Below are 17,848 nucleotides of genomic sequence, written 5' to 3' on the forward strand. Positions count from 1 at the left end.
AGGTAAAGGTAATCAGTATTCATAAAACTCTTGTTGTTACCTTTAAACATCCCAGGGCAGCACACCCAGCAACACGCACATTTACATCTTCATCTTCCAGCTGCTCCAAGTAAGACACAAGAGCCTGCAAGACAAATGTACACTGCTCAAAAAAATAAAGGGAACACTTAAACAACACAATGTAACTCCAAGTCAGTCACACTTCTGTGAAATCATACTGTCCACTCAGGAAGCAACACTGATTGACAATCGATTTCACATGCAGTTGTGCAAATGGAACAGACAACAGGTGGACATTATTGGCAATTAGCAAGACATCCCCAATAAAGGAGTGGTTCTTTAGGTGGTGACCACAGACCACTTCTCAGTTCATATTGTTCATGGCTGATGTTTTGGTCACTTTTGAATGCTGGCGGTGCTTTCACTCTAGTGGTAGCACGAGACTGAGTCTACAACCCACACAAGTGGCTCAGATAGTGCAGCTCATCCAGGATGGCACATCAATGCAAGCTGTGGCAAGAAGGTTTGCTGTGTCTGTCAGCGTAGGGTCCAGAGTGTGGAGACGCTAGCAGGAGACAGGCCAGTACATCAGGAGACGTGGAGGAGACCGTAGGAGGGCAATAACCCAGCAGCAGGAACGCTACCTCCGCCTTTGTGCAAGAAGGAGCAGGAGGAGCACTACCAGAGCCCTGCAAAATGATCTCCAGCAGGCCACAAATGTGCATGTGTCCACTCAAACAGTCAGAAACAAACTCCATGAGAGTGGTATGAGGGCCCGACGTCCACAGGTGGGGGTTGTGCTTACAGCCCAACTCCGTGCAGGACGTTTGGCATTTGCCAGATATTGGCAAATTCGCCGCTGGCACCATGTCCTCTTCACAGATGAAAGCAGGTTCCCACTGAGCACATGTAACAGACCTGACAGAATCTGGAGAGGCTGTGAAGAACGTTCTGCTGCCTGTAACATCCTCCAGAATGACCGGTTTGGTGGTGGGTCAGTAATGGTGTGGGGTGGCATTTCTTTGGAGGGCCGCACAGCCCTCCATGTGCTTGCCAGAGGTAGCCTGACTGCCATTAGGTACCAAGATGAGATCCTCAGACCCCTTGTGAGAGCATATGTTGGGGCCTGATGTAAGACAATGCTAGACCTCATGTGGCTGGAGTGTGTAAGCAGTTCCTGCAAGAGGAAGGCATTGATGCTATAGACTGGCCCGCCCGTTACCCAGACCTAAATCAGATTGAGCACATCTGGGACATCATGTCTCGCTCCATCCACCAACGCCATGTTGCACCACAGACTGTCTACTAGTTGGTGGATGCTTTAGTCCAGGTCTGGGAGGACATCCCTCAAGAGCATGCCCAGGCGTTGTAGGGAGGTCATACGGGCATATGGAAGCTATACGGGCATATGGTTACTTGCAGTTACTGGATTAACCCAGCACAGAACACTCAGGGCAGAAAAGAAAGCATGGTGAGTGAGGGCAAGCTCAGAGCTTGCATCAGACACGCCCCTTTCTGAGCAGTGGATGTCAAAATAAGTGACCGGAATTTGTAAGCCAAATACAAAACGCTAGACACATAAAAGAGACATGTACAGCATTTGCATGACCTAGTGAGTACAATATATAAGCAGTATTTACTTTAAAGGGGTACTCCACCCATAGACATCTTATCCCCTATCCAAAGGCATCACCTCAGAGATGGTGGAGGGGTCCTCTTTTCCCCTAACCTTTGGATATGGAAGAAGTTGTCTTGGGTGGAGTACCCCCTTTAACCAAATCAACCATATCAATTATCTAAAAATGGCAAGGCAGTGTGTCTAATGCTTGCCTGCTAAGAAATTCTTAAGCTAGCATATTTTTTACTTTAAAGGCTATGGACACCATCATACTTAATTATTTCTGTTCTATTAATGATTTGTTTCCTGAACGAAAAATAAGGTAACTTTTTAAACAGGCTTCATTAAAAATGTCCTACCATTTAGCTGCTGCTCATAGAAATATAAGAATTCCGACAGATGGGTTTTCTACTCTCTCAGTATTACAGATAGCAGCAGGGTGGGGGCTACACACCATCTTAAGTCTGTGGACAGAGGAGAGAATCCTTGGTGTGCAGCTCACACAGGCTGTAGATAGAAAAGATGGGAGATACAAGGCAGTTTTAAGGGGAAAATCATATAGGTTGTATACAAGTGTAGAAAAAAAAAAGCAGAGCTGGTGCAATTTTTTTAAATTTTTTCTAAATAAAGACCTATGGAGAAAGTCTTTTTTTGCAGCACAAGAAGTACAAAGTAGATGTAAAATTTTTTTATTTTAAAACGTGTCCATAGCCTTTAATAAAGATAAATATTTAACTGAAGTGTTGAGATAATGGGTGAAATCAATAAAACCGCGTAAAAAGTGCATTGAGAAAACTAAATGATTCCATCTTGTTACAATTTACTGATAATTAAAACTCTGCTTCGCCTAATCAAAAATGAGGAATCTGCTTGAAATAAACAAATGTATTTACTAAAGTTAATTTCTGTGAATGGTTATCAATCTTGCGAACTTGGGTTCATGCTATGTGAAAAATTCCAGAGCTGTGGGACAGAATTTTTTTTTTTCAAATCAATTGGTGCCAGAAAGTTAAACAGATTTGTAAATTACTCCTATTTAAAAATCTTAAAGGGGTACTCCACTGGCAAGTGTAAGGAACATTAAGTTACGAACGCTGTGCATGCGCTGCGGGTGTTGGCCACGCCCCCTTGTGACATCACACCCCACCGCCTCAATGCAAGTCTATGGTAGGGGGCGTGGTGGCCGTAGACTTGCACTGAGGAGGCATAGTGTGATGTCACAAGGGGGGCGTGGCTTACCAACCGCAGTACGCGTGCACAATGTTCGGAACTAAATGTTCCGAACGCTGGCCATTGGAATACCCCTTTAATCCTTCCAGTTCTTATCAGCTCCTGTTTACTACAGAGGAAGTTCTTTTATTTTTGAATTTCTTTTCTGTCTGACCACAGTGCTCTCTGCTGACACCTCTGTCCATGTCAGGAACTGTCCAGAGCAAGATAGGTTTGCTATGGGGATTTCCTCCGGTTCTGGACAGTTCCTAAAATGGACAGAGATGTCAGCAGAGGGCAATGTGGTCAGACAGAAAAGAATTAAAAAAGAAAAGAACTTCCTCTGCAGTATACAGCAGCTGGAAGGATTAAGATTTTTAAATAGAAGTCATTTACAAATCTGTTTACGTTTCTGGCACCAGTTGATTAAAAAAAATAAAAAAATATAAAAATGTATGCTTTCATTGTAATTACAAGCTAGAACGATGGTGTCACCACACCTACTGCTGGTTCCTTGACAGGGCAGATCAAGGGCTTGAAGTGGGGACAGATAAGTACTGTAAATACTGTAGATATACAGTATTTCCTCAGCGTGATTGACAGCGCGGGCATGGCCTGTGTCAATGTTCTGCTCCATTTGCTTAGGTAGCAGAGTGGTAACACAGGCTATCAAACATACTGAGAGGGCATGATTACAGCCAGAGAGGGCAGGACTAGGTAAGTGTAGCTCCCCATCCAGGGGACTACGTACAGGCCGGCAGGGAGACTTTCTAATTTTATATCCTCACCATCCCTGTGGGCAGGAATGTCCCCTGGGAATGGCGAGAATGGTGTTGCCATGCATTATATATGGTAAAATCTTATGACAGGTTCCCTTTAAATCCTTTCTGCACTGCAAAGGATAAAGGATTAGTAGGATGGGTTCACGTGTCAGGGGTATCCATCTCAGGTCCTGCCCGCTCATCTAAATGATTACAAATAACAAGTATTCTTTATAAGGGGATATGTTTTTGATTGCGGGAAGGGGGGGGGGGGGGGCATGGGACCCCGGCTCTCCCCGGGAACTAGGCATTTCTGGGAACTGTTTTTTTTTTTTTTTTGTTATATACACATGTAGCAAACAGAAACTAAAAAAGTTAACCAGTCAGCAGGGGGCTGCAAGTTTAGTATCTGCTGTAGTTCATTAGCATACATGCAATAACAACAGCATAATAGGTTTATAATAATAATAATAATAGGTTTCCCCTCTATGTTACCAATCTAAGTTTATACATTCTTGTAAAAGACTTCACTGATAAATAGGGCTTCAGTGATAATAACCCTCTGCTGTAAATTACTTTTGTATAATAAATAGTTGACATGGTCTGCCCCTTTCTCCCTCTTTGCAGCAGCACTCACCAGCAGAAAGTGCTGTTAACTGGCCAGTTAGTCACCCACTCGCCTAATAAATCGCTCCTTTGAATCTACACCCCTGAAGATGTAGCTAGTGACATGATATATGTATGGTGGGGGGTGAAAAGCTATTTCATATAATCAAAGAAGTCTCTGTCCATAGCTTTCAGTGTTTTGCAGATGCACAGATAAGGTATCTCGCATAGGAACTGTTTACAATCACAAGTGGACAGAGATCTGACTGACTAATTTTAATTCACTCAATGTGGAAACCAGCATTTTAAAAAGGGCACTCTCGTGGAAAACAAATGTTTTAACTGATGCCAGAAAGTTACAATTTTTTATATTTAAAAATCTTAATCATTCCAGTACTTAGCTGCTGTATGCTTCAGGGAAAGCGGTGTAGTTGTTTTCTGTCTGACCACAGTGCTTTCTACTGATACCTCTGTCCGTGTCAGGAACTGTCCAAAGTAGAAGCAAATCCCCATAGCAAACCTCTCCTGCTCGGGACAGTTGCTGACACAACAGAGGTGTCAGTAGAGAGCACAGTGGTCAGACTATTATACAGCAACTGTTAGGTACTGGAATTATTAAGATTTTTAAATAGAAGTAATTTACAAATCTACTGACAATGGAGACAGTGGACCTGGCACTTGTCAGAGTTCTATTACAAACTATTGGCAAACAAGGAGCTAGCAGCTTGATGTCTGTTCGTGTCTCAGTGTGGTGCTACTCGATTGTTAGGCATGCAAACAATATCTTCATGAGACATGAAATACGTATCGGAGCACTCACCTCGGACACCAATTATCGTGCAGAATATTCTTTATTCATGGTACAGATGCAAGTGCATGGCAGGGAGGAGGTAAGATGGAACAGGTATGGGTGGCATCCACCGGCCGATCCCACCCGTACCTGTTCCATCTTACCTCCTCCCTGCCATGCACTTGCATCTGTACCATGAATAAAGAATATTCCGCACGATAATTGGTGTCCGAGGCGAGTGCTCCGATACGTATTTCTCGTCTCATGAAGATATAATTTACAAATCTGTTTAACTTTCTGGCACCAGTTGATTTGGTGTACCCCTTTAAAGGGGTATTCCAGGAAAAAAACTTTTTTTTATATATATATATATCAACTAGCTCCAGAAAGTTAAACAGATTTGTAAATTACTTCTATTAAAAAATCTTAATCCTTTCAGTACTTATGAGCTTCTGAAGTTAAGCTTGTTCTTTTCTGTCTAAGTGCTCTCTGCTGACACCTGTCTCGGGAAACGCCCAGTTTAGAAGCAAATCCCCATAGCAAACATCTTCTAAACTGGGCGTTTCCCGAGACAGGTGTCATCAGAGAGCACTTAGACAGAAAAGAACAACCTTAACTTCAGAAGCTCATAAGTACTGAAAGGATTAAGATTTTTTAATAGAAGTAATTTACAAATCTGTTTAACTTTCTGGAGCCAGTTGATATATATAAAAAAGTTTTTGCCTGGAATACCCCTTTAAGAGATTTTAACAGTTTTAAGTGTAGACACTATATAAGGGGCAGAGGGGGATTATAATGTAAGGGGGTTTTATACTTCGTGATCCCCTCATTTGGATCTACCACGTTCTGTGAAGTGTGGGGATTCCGCAGCCAATAGTTTAGTTTAGAGAAAAGACGTCTTAGGGGAGATTTGATCACTATATACAAATATATGAATGGACAGATCTTTCTAGTGATCTTTTCATACTTAGGCCAGTAACTATGACAAGGTAAAACCTTCTTTCCTCTAGACGTAGAGGATGCCCCCATCACAGACAGATTCTTTACTGTAAAAGCATTGAGACAATGGAACTCTCTGTCGCATGATGTTGTGATGTCTGACTCACTAAACAAGTTCAAGGGGGCCCTGGATAATTTTCTAGAGAGTAATAACATTCAAGAATATGGATACTAGATTTATGGGGATAGAATGTCGATTCAGGGATTTATTGGGGTCATGGGGCAAATGGCATCAGCATCATGTTTTTTTTTGCCTTCCTCTGGATCAACACAGTAAGGTTTTAGGTTGAACTCGATTGACTCTCTTCACCCTTACAAACTATGTTACGATGTTACTATAAGAAGGCCGTAAGTCAGCACAGAGCTACACTGACTGCCAGTAATTGGAGTCTCCTGATAGCGCATAACATATACAGTGCCTTGCAAAAGTATTCACCCCTCTTGACTTTTTTCATATTTTGGTACATTACAGCCTTAAGTTTAATGTTTTGTTAATCTGAATTTTATGTGATGATCAGAACACAACAGTCTAAGTTGAAGTGATATGAGAAAAATATATAAATAAAACTATTATTTAGAAATAGAAAATTGCCATGTGCGTATGTAGTCACCCCCTTTGTTAGGAAACCCATAAAAAGCTCTGGTGCAACCAATTACCTTCAGAGGTCACATATTTAGTGAAATGATGTGCACCTATGTACAATTTAAGTGTCACATGATCTGTCATTACATATACACATCTTTTTTGAAAGGCCCCAGAGGCTGCAACACCTAAGCAAGAGGCATTAGTGACCAAACACTGCCATGAAGACCAAGGAACTCGCCAAACAAGTAAGGGACAATGTTGTTGAGAAGAACAAGTCAGGGTTAGGTTATTAAAAAAAAATATCCAAATCTTTGTTGATCCCCAGGAGCACCATCAAATCTATCATAACCAAATGGAAAGAACAAGGCACCAACAGCAAACCTGCCAGAAGACTGCCACCCACCAAACATCACGAACCGGGCAAGGAGGGCATTAATCAGAGAGGCAGCACAGAGACCTAAGGTAACCCTGGAGGAGCTGCAGAGTTCCACAGCAGAGACTGGAGTATCTGTACATAGGACGACAAGAAGCTGTACCCTCCATAGAGTTGGGCCTTATGGTAGAGTGGCCAAAAGAAAGCTATTACTTTCAGCTAAAAACAAAAAGGCATGTCGGAGACTCCTAAGGAGGAAGGTGTTCTGGTCTGATGAGACTAAAATTTAACTTTTCAGCCAAAGAAATGCTATGTCTGGCGCAAACCCAACATATCACATCACCCAAAGAACAGCCGGGACTAGGAAACTGGTCAGAGTTGAGGGAAAAATGGATGGCACTAAATACAGGGATATTCCTGAGCAAAACCTGTACCACTCTGTGCATGATTTGAGGCTAGGACGGAGGTTCACCTTCCAGCAGGACAATGAGCCCAAACACACTGCTAAACAAACACTTGAGTGGTTTAAGGGGAAACATGTAAATGTGTTGGGATGGCCTAGTCAAAGCCCAGATCTCAAGTGCAAACCATCCAACTTGAAGGAGCTGGAGCAGTTTAGCAAGGAGGAATGGTAAGATGTGGCAAAAATCCCAGTGGTAAGATGTGGCAAGCTCGTAGAGACTTATCCAAAGCGACTTGGAGCTGTGATTGCCACAAAAGGTGGCTCTAGAAGGTATTGACTTTAGGGCGGGGGGTGGAATAGTTATGCACATTTACTTTTTCTGTTATTTTGTCCTATTTGTTGTTTGCTTCACAATAAATAAATAAATAAAGCATATTGAAAGGTGGTGGTATGTTACGTAAATTAAAAGATCAAAATCCTCAAACAATTCCAGGTTGTGATGCACCAAAATACAAGAAAAAAAAGTCAAGTGGGGAGGAATAATTTTGCAATGCACTGTAGTAGAGCATAAAAATACAAATAAGCCCATCAGGAGAATGTTGGACTGGTTACAATGGATGGAAGGTAAAATAGGAAGCTGGGGGTCATTTTTTTTCTCTTACTCGGATAACCCTTTTAAAGTAAATAAATATAAAAAAAGAATTGTACTTACCCTTTCCCTAAATTGTTGCTGTTCAGAGAAGCTTCTGAGCAATGAAGATGTAGCTGCAATGACTCTGCTGTTTCCATTAGTAAGTAAAAGGCTCAGAGTTTTAAAACCTTCCTTCTGTATGCTGCTCTCAGATACTCTCTTCAAAGCTTTAATAACAACATTCTGATCATCCGAATTCAATTTCTGCACAAACAATACTGAAAAAAAAAAAGAATCATAGAGAAAGCTTTAATGAAAGATCTTCTCCACCCAAAACAAAAAAATGTTTTAAGAGTTGTACAGAAATATACAACTAGCCTCTGGGTTGTGAGTCCATGTCCTGGAGACCTCCACTACTCAGCATAATGAAGGGGCCACAGAATCCAATTGAGCCCCAAGGTCCTATCAGTATTCAGCTAAACTACATTCAAGGTAAGCCCAACTAAAGTGAAAAAGTCCCTTTACATTCCGGAAAGGCTGCATGTCCCGGAGTTTGGACCGCACCACTCACAAGTTTATGAGCTATTCTGAAGATAGGCCATTAAAAGGAAAACCTCTGGTAAAACCTCTAACAGTTACAAGATAAAATAAGTTAAAGGGGTACTCCGGAGAAAACCTTTTTTCTTTTAAATCAACTGCTGGCAGAAAGTTAAACATATTTGTAAATTACTTCTATTAAAAAATCATAATCCTTCCAGTACTTATTAGCTGCTGAATGCTACAGAGGAAATTCCTTTCTTTTTGGAACACTGATGACATCACGAGCACAGTGCTCTCTGCTGACATCTCTGTCCATTTTAGCAACCATGCACAGCAGATGTGTGCTAAGGGCAGCATGATGGCTCAGTGGTTAGCACTGCTGCCTTGCAGTGCTGGGGACTTGGGTTCAAATCCCACTAAGGACAACAATAAATAAAGCGTTATTATTATTATAATAACGTCAGCAGAGAGAACTGTGCTCGTGATGTCATCAGAGAGCATTCAAAAAGAAAAGAATTTCCTCTGTAGTATTCAGCAGCTAATAAGTACAGGAAGGATTAAGATTTTTTAATAGAAGTAAATTACAAATATGTTTCCCTTTCTGCCACCAGTTGATTTAAAAGAAAAAAGGTTTTCACCTGAGTACCCCTTTAATAACTTACAAACTTTACATACACTGCTCAAAAAATATAAAGGGAACACTAAGATAACACATCCTAGATGTGAATGAATGAACTAATCGTATGAAATACTTTCGTCTTTACATAGTTGAATGTGCTGGCAACAAAATCACACAAGAATTATCAATGGAAATCAAATTTATCAACCCATGGAGGTCTGGATATGGAGTCACACTCAAAATCAAAGTGGAAAACCACACTACAAGCTAATCCAACTTTGATGTAATGTCCTTAAAACTCCTGGACAGTCTGTGGTGCAACGTGGTGTTGGTGGATGGAGCGAGACATGATGTCCCAGATGCTAAATCGGATTCAGGGCTGGGGAACGGGCGGGCCTGTCCATAGCATCAATGCCTTCCTCTTGCAGGAACTGCTAACACACTCCAGCCACATGAGGTCTAGCATTGTCTTGCATTAGCAGGAACCCAGGGCCAACCGCACCAGCATATGGTCTCACAAGGGGTCTGACGAGCTCATCTCAGTACCTAATGGCAGTCAGGCTACCTCTGGCAAGCACATGGAGGGCTGTCCGGCCCCCCCAAAGAAATGCCACCCCACTCCATTATGACCCACCGTCAAACCTGTCACGTGCTCAGTGTGAACCTGCTTTCATCTGTGAAGAGCACAGGGCGTCAGTGGCTAATTTGCCAATCTTGGTATTCTCTGGCAAATGCCAAACGTCCTGCACGGTGTTGGGTTGTAAGCACAACCCCCACATGGGGATGTCAGGCCCTCATACCACCCTCATGGAGTCTGTTTCTGACTGCTTGAGTTGACACGTGCACATTTGTGGCCAGCTGGAGGTCATTTTGCAGGGCTCTGGCAGTGCTCCTCTTTGCACAAAGGCAGAGGTAGCAGTCCTACTGCTGGGTTGTTGCCCTCCTACGGCCTCCTCCATGTCTCCTGATGTACTGGCCTGTCTCCTGGTAGCGCCTCCATGCTCTGGACACTATGCTGACTACTACCTGAGCCCCTTGTGTGGGTTGTAGACTCAGTCTCATGCTACCACTAGAGTGAAAGCACCGCTAGCATTCAAAAGTGACCAAATCATCAGCCAGGAAGCATAGGAATTGAGAAGTGGTCTGTGGTCTCCACCTGGAGAACCACTCCTTTATTGGGTGGTGTCTTGCAAATTGTCTATAATTTCCCCCTGTTGTCTGTTCCATTTGCACAACAGCATGTGAAATTGATTGTCAATCAGTGTTGCTTCCTAAGTTGACAGTGTGATTTCACAGAAGTGTCATTGACTTGGAGTTACATTGTGTTGTTTAAATGTTCCCTTAATTTTTTTGAGCAGTGTACATATAGGCAGACTGGTGACTGGAATCCAAGCATGTTAAGATTTTTTTTTTGTTTTGCAATAACCCCTTTAAATGAGCACTGTCAGATACAAAAACTTTTAATATGTTGTAAAACATGCAAAACCAATAGGTTTTGCAATTTCTTTCATTAGAAAAATTTCACAAATTCAGGGTGAAAAGGCCAGACAAAAAAAACTGGCCATGCTTGGACACACACCAGTCGGTCGTGTCCAGCAGTCATCGCCTACATCATGGACCCTTTTTCTTGATTGACAGCAGGTCCAGTGCTGCTGTGCTCGATGCCGGGAGTCCTTCACAGTGTCCCAGGGGGGGTTGCGGGGAGTACTTCATGGTGTCGCAGATGTGTGGGGCTTTGACGCGCCCCAGGAGCTACCTTCTGATGGTCTCCTTCCTGGCCAGGCTGTGCGGGCAGAGAACACCCCAGCAGGAGCTGCCGACCCCTGGACACCGCCGCCCGACCCGTTTCCTGTGTGTGCTGTGTGGCTGTCCATCATGCCCTGACAGATTTACAGGCTGTCAGGGCATGATAGGAGATGTAGTTTTGGCTGGAGAGTGACTGGTTGTGGAGGGATCATATAAAACTACAACTCCCATCATGCCCTGACAGATATACAGGCTGTCTGGGCATGAAAGGAGTTGCAATTTTATATGATCTCTCCACAAACATTAAATCGGCAGCCCCTCTAAAACTACACCTCCTATCATACCCTGACAGCATGTATAACTGTGAGGCCATGATGGGAAATCTAGTTTTGCAACAGCTGGAGGAACACAGCTTGCAGCAACACTGCTGTAAATCAGAGTTTCTCCAAACCAGGGTTCCTCCAGCTGTTTCAAAACTAAAACTCCCAGCATGAACACCCAAATGATGTGTGTAACATAAAACCAGAGAGGAAAGGGTTACAGATGAGAGTTCTGCAATTGGCTGACTGCCAGACTCGCTCCAGAGACCAGTGACTCAGAGCAGAGAGAGGGAGTGGGAGAGGTTATCACAGTGAGGAGAAGAGAGGGACCCGCCCCCCTGCTTGTGGTGAACAAAATTCAGTGAGCAATCTTTTCAAGTAAATAAAAGGTAATTCTGAGAGAAATATAGGCCATAGACACATAAAAATTACGTGTACATGTTCACGATGAGGTACTGAGCAATTTATAACAGTTTTTTTTTTTTGGCTGATCTGACAGGTACGCTTTAAGTTTATGTTTCCCGTGGCAATGTAAACTGTTTATTCTGCTATGTTGAATAAAAAGATAATAAATAAATAATAAAAAAGTATATGATGCAATGCATTTTATTAGATTATAGGTCAATTAGAAATTGATTCTCTTGAAAGGCAATGTAATGTTAGCATCTGTTTACAGTTTTATCCTTTTCAAAAGTATGTAAGTTAAATGTAAACACAAACGCAGTGTGAACCTAACCTTACTGGCACGTAGCCTACGATCTCCATAATTAACTTTTCTGTTTAGACCTTGGTGTCTGTTCTGCCCTTTAATGTCATCAGATGCACAAAGACAACCTATGGCACATTCCATAATATTAAATTATGTTCCCCACTGTTCCTATTCCATTTCTTATATTGTCAAATACTTTCTGCTTTGCTTTACAAAGTATCAAAACTTTTGACTAATCCATTATAATGTTACCTTCTTTGGACAAATCAGAAATAAGGGCCTCCAAATTAGTGACAGTGTTAGACTCAAAGTATCTCCAATACTGAAAGATTGTTAACTGTTCACTGTAGGTAGTCCTGGATCTTTTGGGCAACTTCTGATCCAAAATGTCCTCAACAAGCCTTAAAAAGACTGAAAAATAGAAAAAAGTTATTAAAATGCTTAAACATATATTAAATATCAACAGGTCTGTTTTAACCCCTTAAGTCAGTGGTTCTCAACCTTTTTTGCCTGAGTACCCCTTGACAGCCCATTCCCCAAAAATTGTACCCCCATATTAGACATTTTGTAATGATTATAGTATAATTAATATGCTTTATGTTCCTCTATAACAGGCTCCCTGTACCTCTCCTTATCTCCCCAGTCCCCTGATTTACAGGTGAGGTCTTCTCTAACTGGAGTTGTTTACTTTTCTTTTCTTCACTATCTGGCCTAGACCGCCATTAAGATTTCTCCCATACAAGACTTCTCCACAGAACCAGCCAAACAAACATTTTAGGCTCCTTTCTGCAGTACAATACCCACCTATTTACAAACTCCCCATGTTTATTGTCACACAAAGTAATAGTACCCACTGTGCAACCCCATAAAGTTGTTAGTCCCCCTCTGTGCCCCCAAATATAGCTGTAGGCCCCCAAACTGCCCCAATATATAGTTGTAGGCCACAATAATGTCCCGCTTTGGTGCACCACTGCTCCTCTGGTCTGGGGACCTATTGCTATGGCTCATAGCAGTAGGTCCCCAGTCTGCAGAGGCAGTGGAACAGCAAAGCTGATGATAGTTACTGCACACAGCAGCCCAGTGCCTGCGCTTTACCTTTGCTGTCCTCCTGCTCCGCTTCTCGGTACAGTGGTGTCAGCCGACCATTTCTTTCAAAGTGGTCCACACCAGTAACCAGTGGCTGCCATTACTGATTTTTCAAGTAGCCCCTGGAGAACTGCTAAGTTCCCCTGGGGGTACTTGTACCCCAGGTTGAGAACCACTGCCTTAAGTCCTCAATATTAGACTAGTGTTTGCCCAACCAGCTGCCTTAACCCCTTAAGGACACAGCCCATTTTGGCCTTAAATGGGCACTCTCATTAAAAAAATTTTTGCTATTGCACTCCTTATGGTAAATAAAAAAGATGTCAAATATACTTTGGTAAAAAAAAATGAAGTTTTCTATGTTTTATTTGTGCTTAAAAAATCTCAAGAGCACATTTCCCCCCATCTTATGCACAGACTTAGGACCGAAGCCCAAACACAGGAAGTGCAGCCTGGAATGCTGAGGGGTGTGTGTCCAACCAACAGCATAGGGCAGTTAAGTGTGAGAGGAGCTATGATTGGATGAGGCTGCACTTTCTGTGTTTGGACTTCGGTCCAAAGTCTGTGTATGAGATGGGGGAAAATGTGCTCTTGAGCTTTTTTAACCTCTTAAGGACGCAGCCCTTTTTCACCTTAAGGACTGAGCCCTTTTTCGCAATTCTGACCACTGTCGCTTTACGAATTAACTCGAAAACGCCTTTATCGAATATTCTGATTCAGAGACAGTTTTTTCGCGACATATTCTACTTTATTTTGGTGGTAAATTTTCGGCGTTACTTAGCTTACTTAATTTATTTACTTAATTTAGCATTTTTATAACTTTGAAGCTCTCTACTTGTAAGGAAAATGAATATTCCCAATACATTTTATTTTTACTCAAAAATACAATATGTCCACTTTATGATGGCATCATAAAATGGACATTTTAGTTTTTTGTAAAAATTTGAGGGCTTCAAATTAGAGCAGCAATTTAAAAAATTTCAAGAAAATTGCAAACTCTGAAGGGACAGATGTTACATTACTACAACTCCCAGCATGCCTGGGCAGTCTAGGCATGCTGAGAGTTGTAGTTTTGCAACATCTGGAGGGCTACTGTTTGGGCACCACTGTAACAGTGGTCTCCAAACTGTGACCCTCCAGATGTTGCAAAACTACAACTCCCTTTGGCTGTCTGGGCATGCTGGGAGTTGCAATTTGGCCTTCCTAGTGGTTGCCACAGTAAAGATCACTTTACTTTCACTTTCATTCCCCCCCCCACCCCCACCATAGTTTCCCTACCTGAGCCAGGATCCAGCAGTCTCCACCGACAATCCGGGGTCCCCAGGCATCTTCTCCTCCAGGTACCGGCCTCCATCTCCCCCTCGACATCCAGGGGTGGGCAGAACGGGTGGGTTGCCATGGCAACCCACTGTCCTGCCCTGCCATTGGTCAGAGTCAGTTCTGACCAATGGCATGGGATAGGAGGAGATCACAGCACTGCAACCTCGCTCCTAGCCCTCAGGATGATCAGGGCTGTCCCTGACAGCTCCGATCATCCCTATTTTCCGTGTGATCGGGTCACCAGAGGCCCGATCAGCCCGGAATAGCAGAAAATCGCATGTCTGAATTGACATGCGATTTTCTGCGATCGCCGACATGGGGGGGGGGGGGGGTCTCAGGACCCCCCTCGGCGATGTGCCCGGATGCCTGCTGAATGATTTCAGCAGGCATTCCGGTCCGGTCCCCAACCGGCTAGCAGTGGGGACCGGAATTCCCACAGGCGTATGCATATGCCCCACGTCCTTAAGGACTCGGGATGCAGGGTGTATGCATACGCCTGGCGTCCTAAAAAGGTTAAGCACAAATAAAACTTCATTTTTTTTAACCCCTTAAGGACGCAGCTCATTTTCACCTTAAGAACGGAACCATTTTTTGCAATTCTGACCACTGTCACTTTAAGCATTAATAACTCTAAGATGCTTTTACTGATTATTCTGATTCGACTTTATTTTAGTGGTAAATTTTCGTTGTTACTTGCATCCTTTCTTGGTGAAAAATCCCAAAATTTCATGAAAATTTTGCATTTTTCTAAATTTGAAACTCTCTGTTTGTAAGGAAAATTGATATTCCAAATAAATGTTATATTTATTCACAAATACAATATGTCTACTTTATGTTGGCATCATATAATGGACATATTTTTACTTTTGGAAAAAATTAGAGGGCTTCAAAGTATAGCAGCAATTTTCAAAATTTTCATGAAAATTGCAAAACCTGAAGGGACAGATGTTACAGAACTACAACTCCCAGCATGCCTGGGCAGTCTAGGCTTGCTGAGAGTTGTAGTTTTGCAACATCTGGAGGGCTAATGTTTGGGAACCACTGTAATAGTGGTCTCCAAACTGTGACCCTCCAGATGTTGCATAACAACTCGCAGCATGCCCAGACAGCCTTTGGCTGTCTGGGCATGCTGGGAGTTGCAGTTTGGCTTCCACTAGGAAGGCAGCAGTAAAGATCGCTTTACCGCCACCTCTCTTCATGCTCCGCGCAGTCGCCTCCCTACCTGCGGCGCTGATCTCCGCTGATGTCACCGACGATCGGTGGTCTTCACGGCATCTTCTTCTCAGCTATTGGCCGCTATCTTCTCCCCCCGTTCTGCCCGACATCCAGGGGTGGGCAGAGCGGGGGGTTTCCATGGCAACCCCTCGTCTTCAACTGCCATTGGTCAGTACTCAGTGTTGACTAATGGCAGGGGATAGGAGGAGGTTGCAGCACTGCAACCTCGCTCCTATCCCTTAGGATGATCAGGGCTGTCACTGACCGCTCTGATCATCCCTATTTTCCAGGCGATCGGGTCACCAGAGGATTTCAGGACCCCCCTCGGCGATGTGCTGGGATGCCTGCTGAATGATTTCAGCAGGCATCCCGGTCCGGTCCCCAACCGGCGGGGACCGGAATTCCCATGGGTGTATCCAGACGCCCTACGTCCTTAAGGACTCAGGATGTAGGGCGTATGCATATGCCCTGCGTCCTGAACAGGTTAAACAAAGTATATTAGAATTATTTTTTATTTACCATAAGGAGTACAATAGCAAAAATTAGTTTTAATGAGAGTTACCCTTTAAGGAACAGCCAAATTTTATTTTTGCATTTTCTTTTTTTCCTCCTCGCTAGAGATGAGCGAACTTACAGTAAATTTGATTCGTCACGAACTTCTCGGCTCGGCAGTTGATGACTTATCCTGCATAAATTAGTTCAGCTTTCAGGTGCTCCGGTGGGCTGGAAAAGGTGGATACATTCCTAGGAAAGAGTCTCCTAGGACTGTATCCACCTTTTCCAGCCCACGGGAGCACCTAAAAGCTGAACTAATTTATGCAGGAAAAGTCATCAACTGCTGAGCCGAGAAGTTTGCTCATCTCTACTCCTCGCCTTCTAAAAATCATAACTCTTTCATAATTTCCATCCACAGACCCATATGAGGGCTTGTTTTTTGAGTCACCAATTTTACTTTGTAATGACATCACTTATTTTACCATAAAATGTACTGCACAACAAAAAAATAATTATGTGGGAATATTGAAAAGAAAACCGCAATTTAGCAAATTTTGGAAGGTTTTGTTTTCACGCTGTACACTTTATGGTAAAAATGACACTTTTTCTTTATTCTGTGGGTTAATACAATTAAAATGATACCCATGTTATATGCTTTTCTATAATTGTACCTCTTAAAAAAAATCTCAAACTATTTTAACAAAATATGTATGTTTGAAATTGCCCTATTTTGACCACCTATAACTTTCAAATTTTTCTGTATACGGGGCAGTATGAGGGCTCATTTTTTGCGCTGTGATCTGTAGTTTTTATTGGTACCACATTTGCTTAGGTTTTACTTTTTATTAATTTTTTGGGGAATAAAATGTGATAAAAATGCAGCAATTTTGGACTTTATTTTTTTACGTTTACACCGTTCACCGTACGGGATAATTAACAATATATTTTGATAGTTCAGACTTTTACGCATGCAGCGATACCAAATATAATTATACATTTTTTTAATGCTTTTTTGGGGGTAAAATGGGAAAAGCGGATGATTTATGTTTTTATTGGGGGGGAGGGGATTTTTTTAAAATTTCTCATTTTAAATTTTTTTACATATTTAAACTGTTTTTTAATGTTTTTTTTTTTTTAACACTTTAATAGTCCACATATAGGACTATTTACAACAATCATTTGCATAGGGCATAGCACTGATCATTGTTATCGGCTATCTTCTGCTCTGGTCTGCTCGATCTCAGACCAGAGCAGAAGACCCCTGGAGACGGCCGGAGGCAAGTGAGGGGACCTCCGTCCGCCATTATAGATGATCGGATCCCCGCAGCAGCGCTGCAGGTGATCCGATCATCCATTTAAAGTACCGCACTGCCGCAGATGCCGTGATCTGTATTGATCATGGCATCTGAGGGGTTAATGGCGGAGATCCGAGCGATCGCAGATGTTTGACATTACTGGCGGGTCCCTGGCTGCTGATAGCAGCCGGGACCTGCCGCGCATGATGCGAACACCGTTCCGATGCTCGCGGTCATGGCGGAGCGTAAATGTACGTCATGGTGCGTTAAGTACCACGGCACCATGACATACATTTACGTCCATTGTCGGGGGTTAAATTGGAATTTGTCCAGAATTAATTTGTCCAAAATAAATCTGCAAGGCTTCACGAAGTAAGGAGTATCATACTGTATATTGACATTTATGGAGACTTTAGTGAAGTTTGTATTTGGGTGTGGGTTTTGGGCGCTGCAACCCCTATGATAACTAAAATGGAGACAGAAGTGCGTGTTATATCTCTCATCACTGAGCATAGAATGTCTCTCAGTTA

At 42.7% G+C, this 17,848-nt stretch overlaps 1 protein-coding gene across 6 annotated transcripts in view; it reads right to left on the bottom strand.

The window, feature by feature from the left end:
• RIPOR1 (RHO family interacting cell polarization regulator 1) overlaps positions 1-17,848 on the bottom strand; it is a 342,616-nt gene that overhangs the window by 17,027 nt on the left and 307,741 nt on the right. For 5 of the 6 annotated variants that reach the window (XM_056527289.1, XM_056527286.1, XM_056527287.1 and 2 more), the window contains exons 18-20: positions 12,163-12,321; positions 8,058-8,254; positions 41-124 (exon numbers count right to left, since the gene is read on the bottom strand). In XM_056527289.1, coding sequence (XP_056383264.1) covers positions 41-124; positions 8,058-8,254; positions 12,163-12,321 — 440 coding nt within the window. Of the gene's footprint in view, positions 1-40; positions 125-1,994; positions 2,126-8,057; positions 8,255-12,162; positions 12,322-17,848 lie in introns of those variants that run through there. The other variant, XM_056527291.1, reaches the window with a different exon arrangement.

This window comes from Hyla sarda, chromosome 6 (genome assembly GCF_029499605.1).
Source record: "Hyla sarda isolate aHylSar1 chromosome 6, aHylSar1.hap1, whole genome shotgun sequence".
Lineage (NCBI taxonomy): Eukaryota > Metazoa > Chordata > Amphibia > Anura > Hylidae > Hyla > Hyla sarda.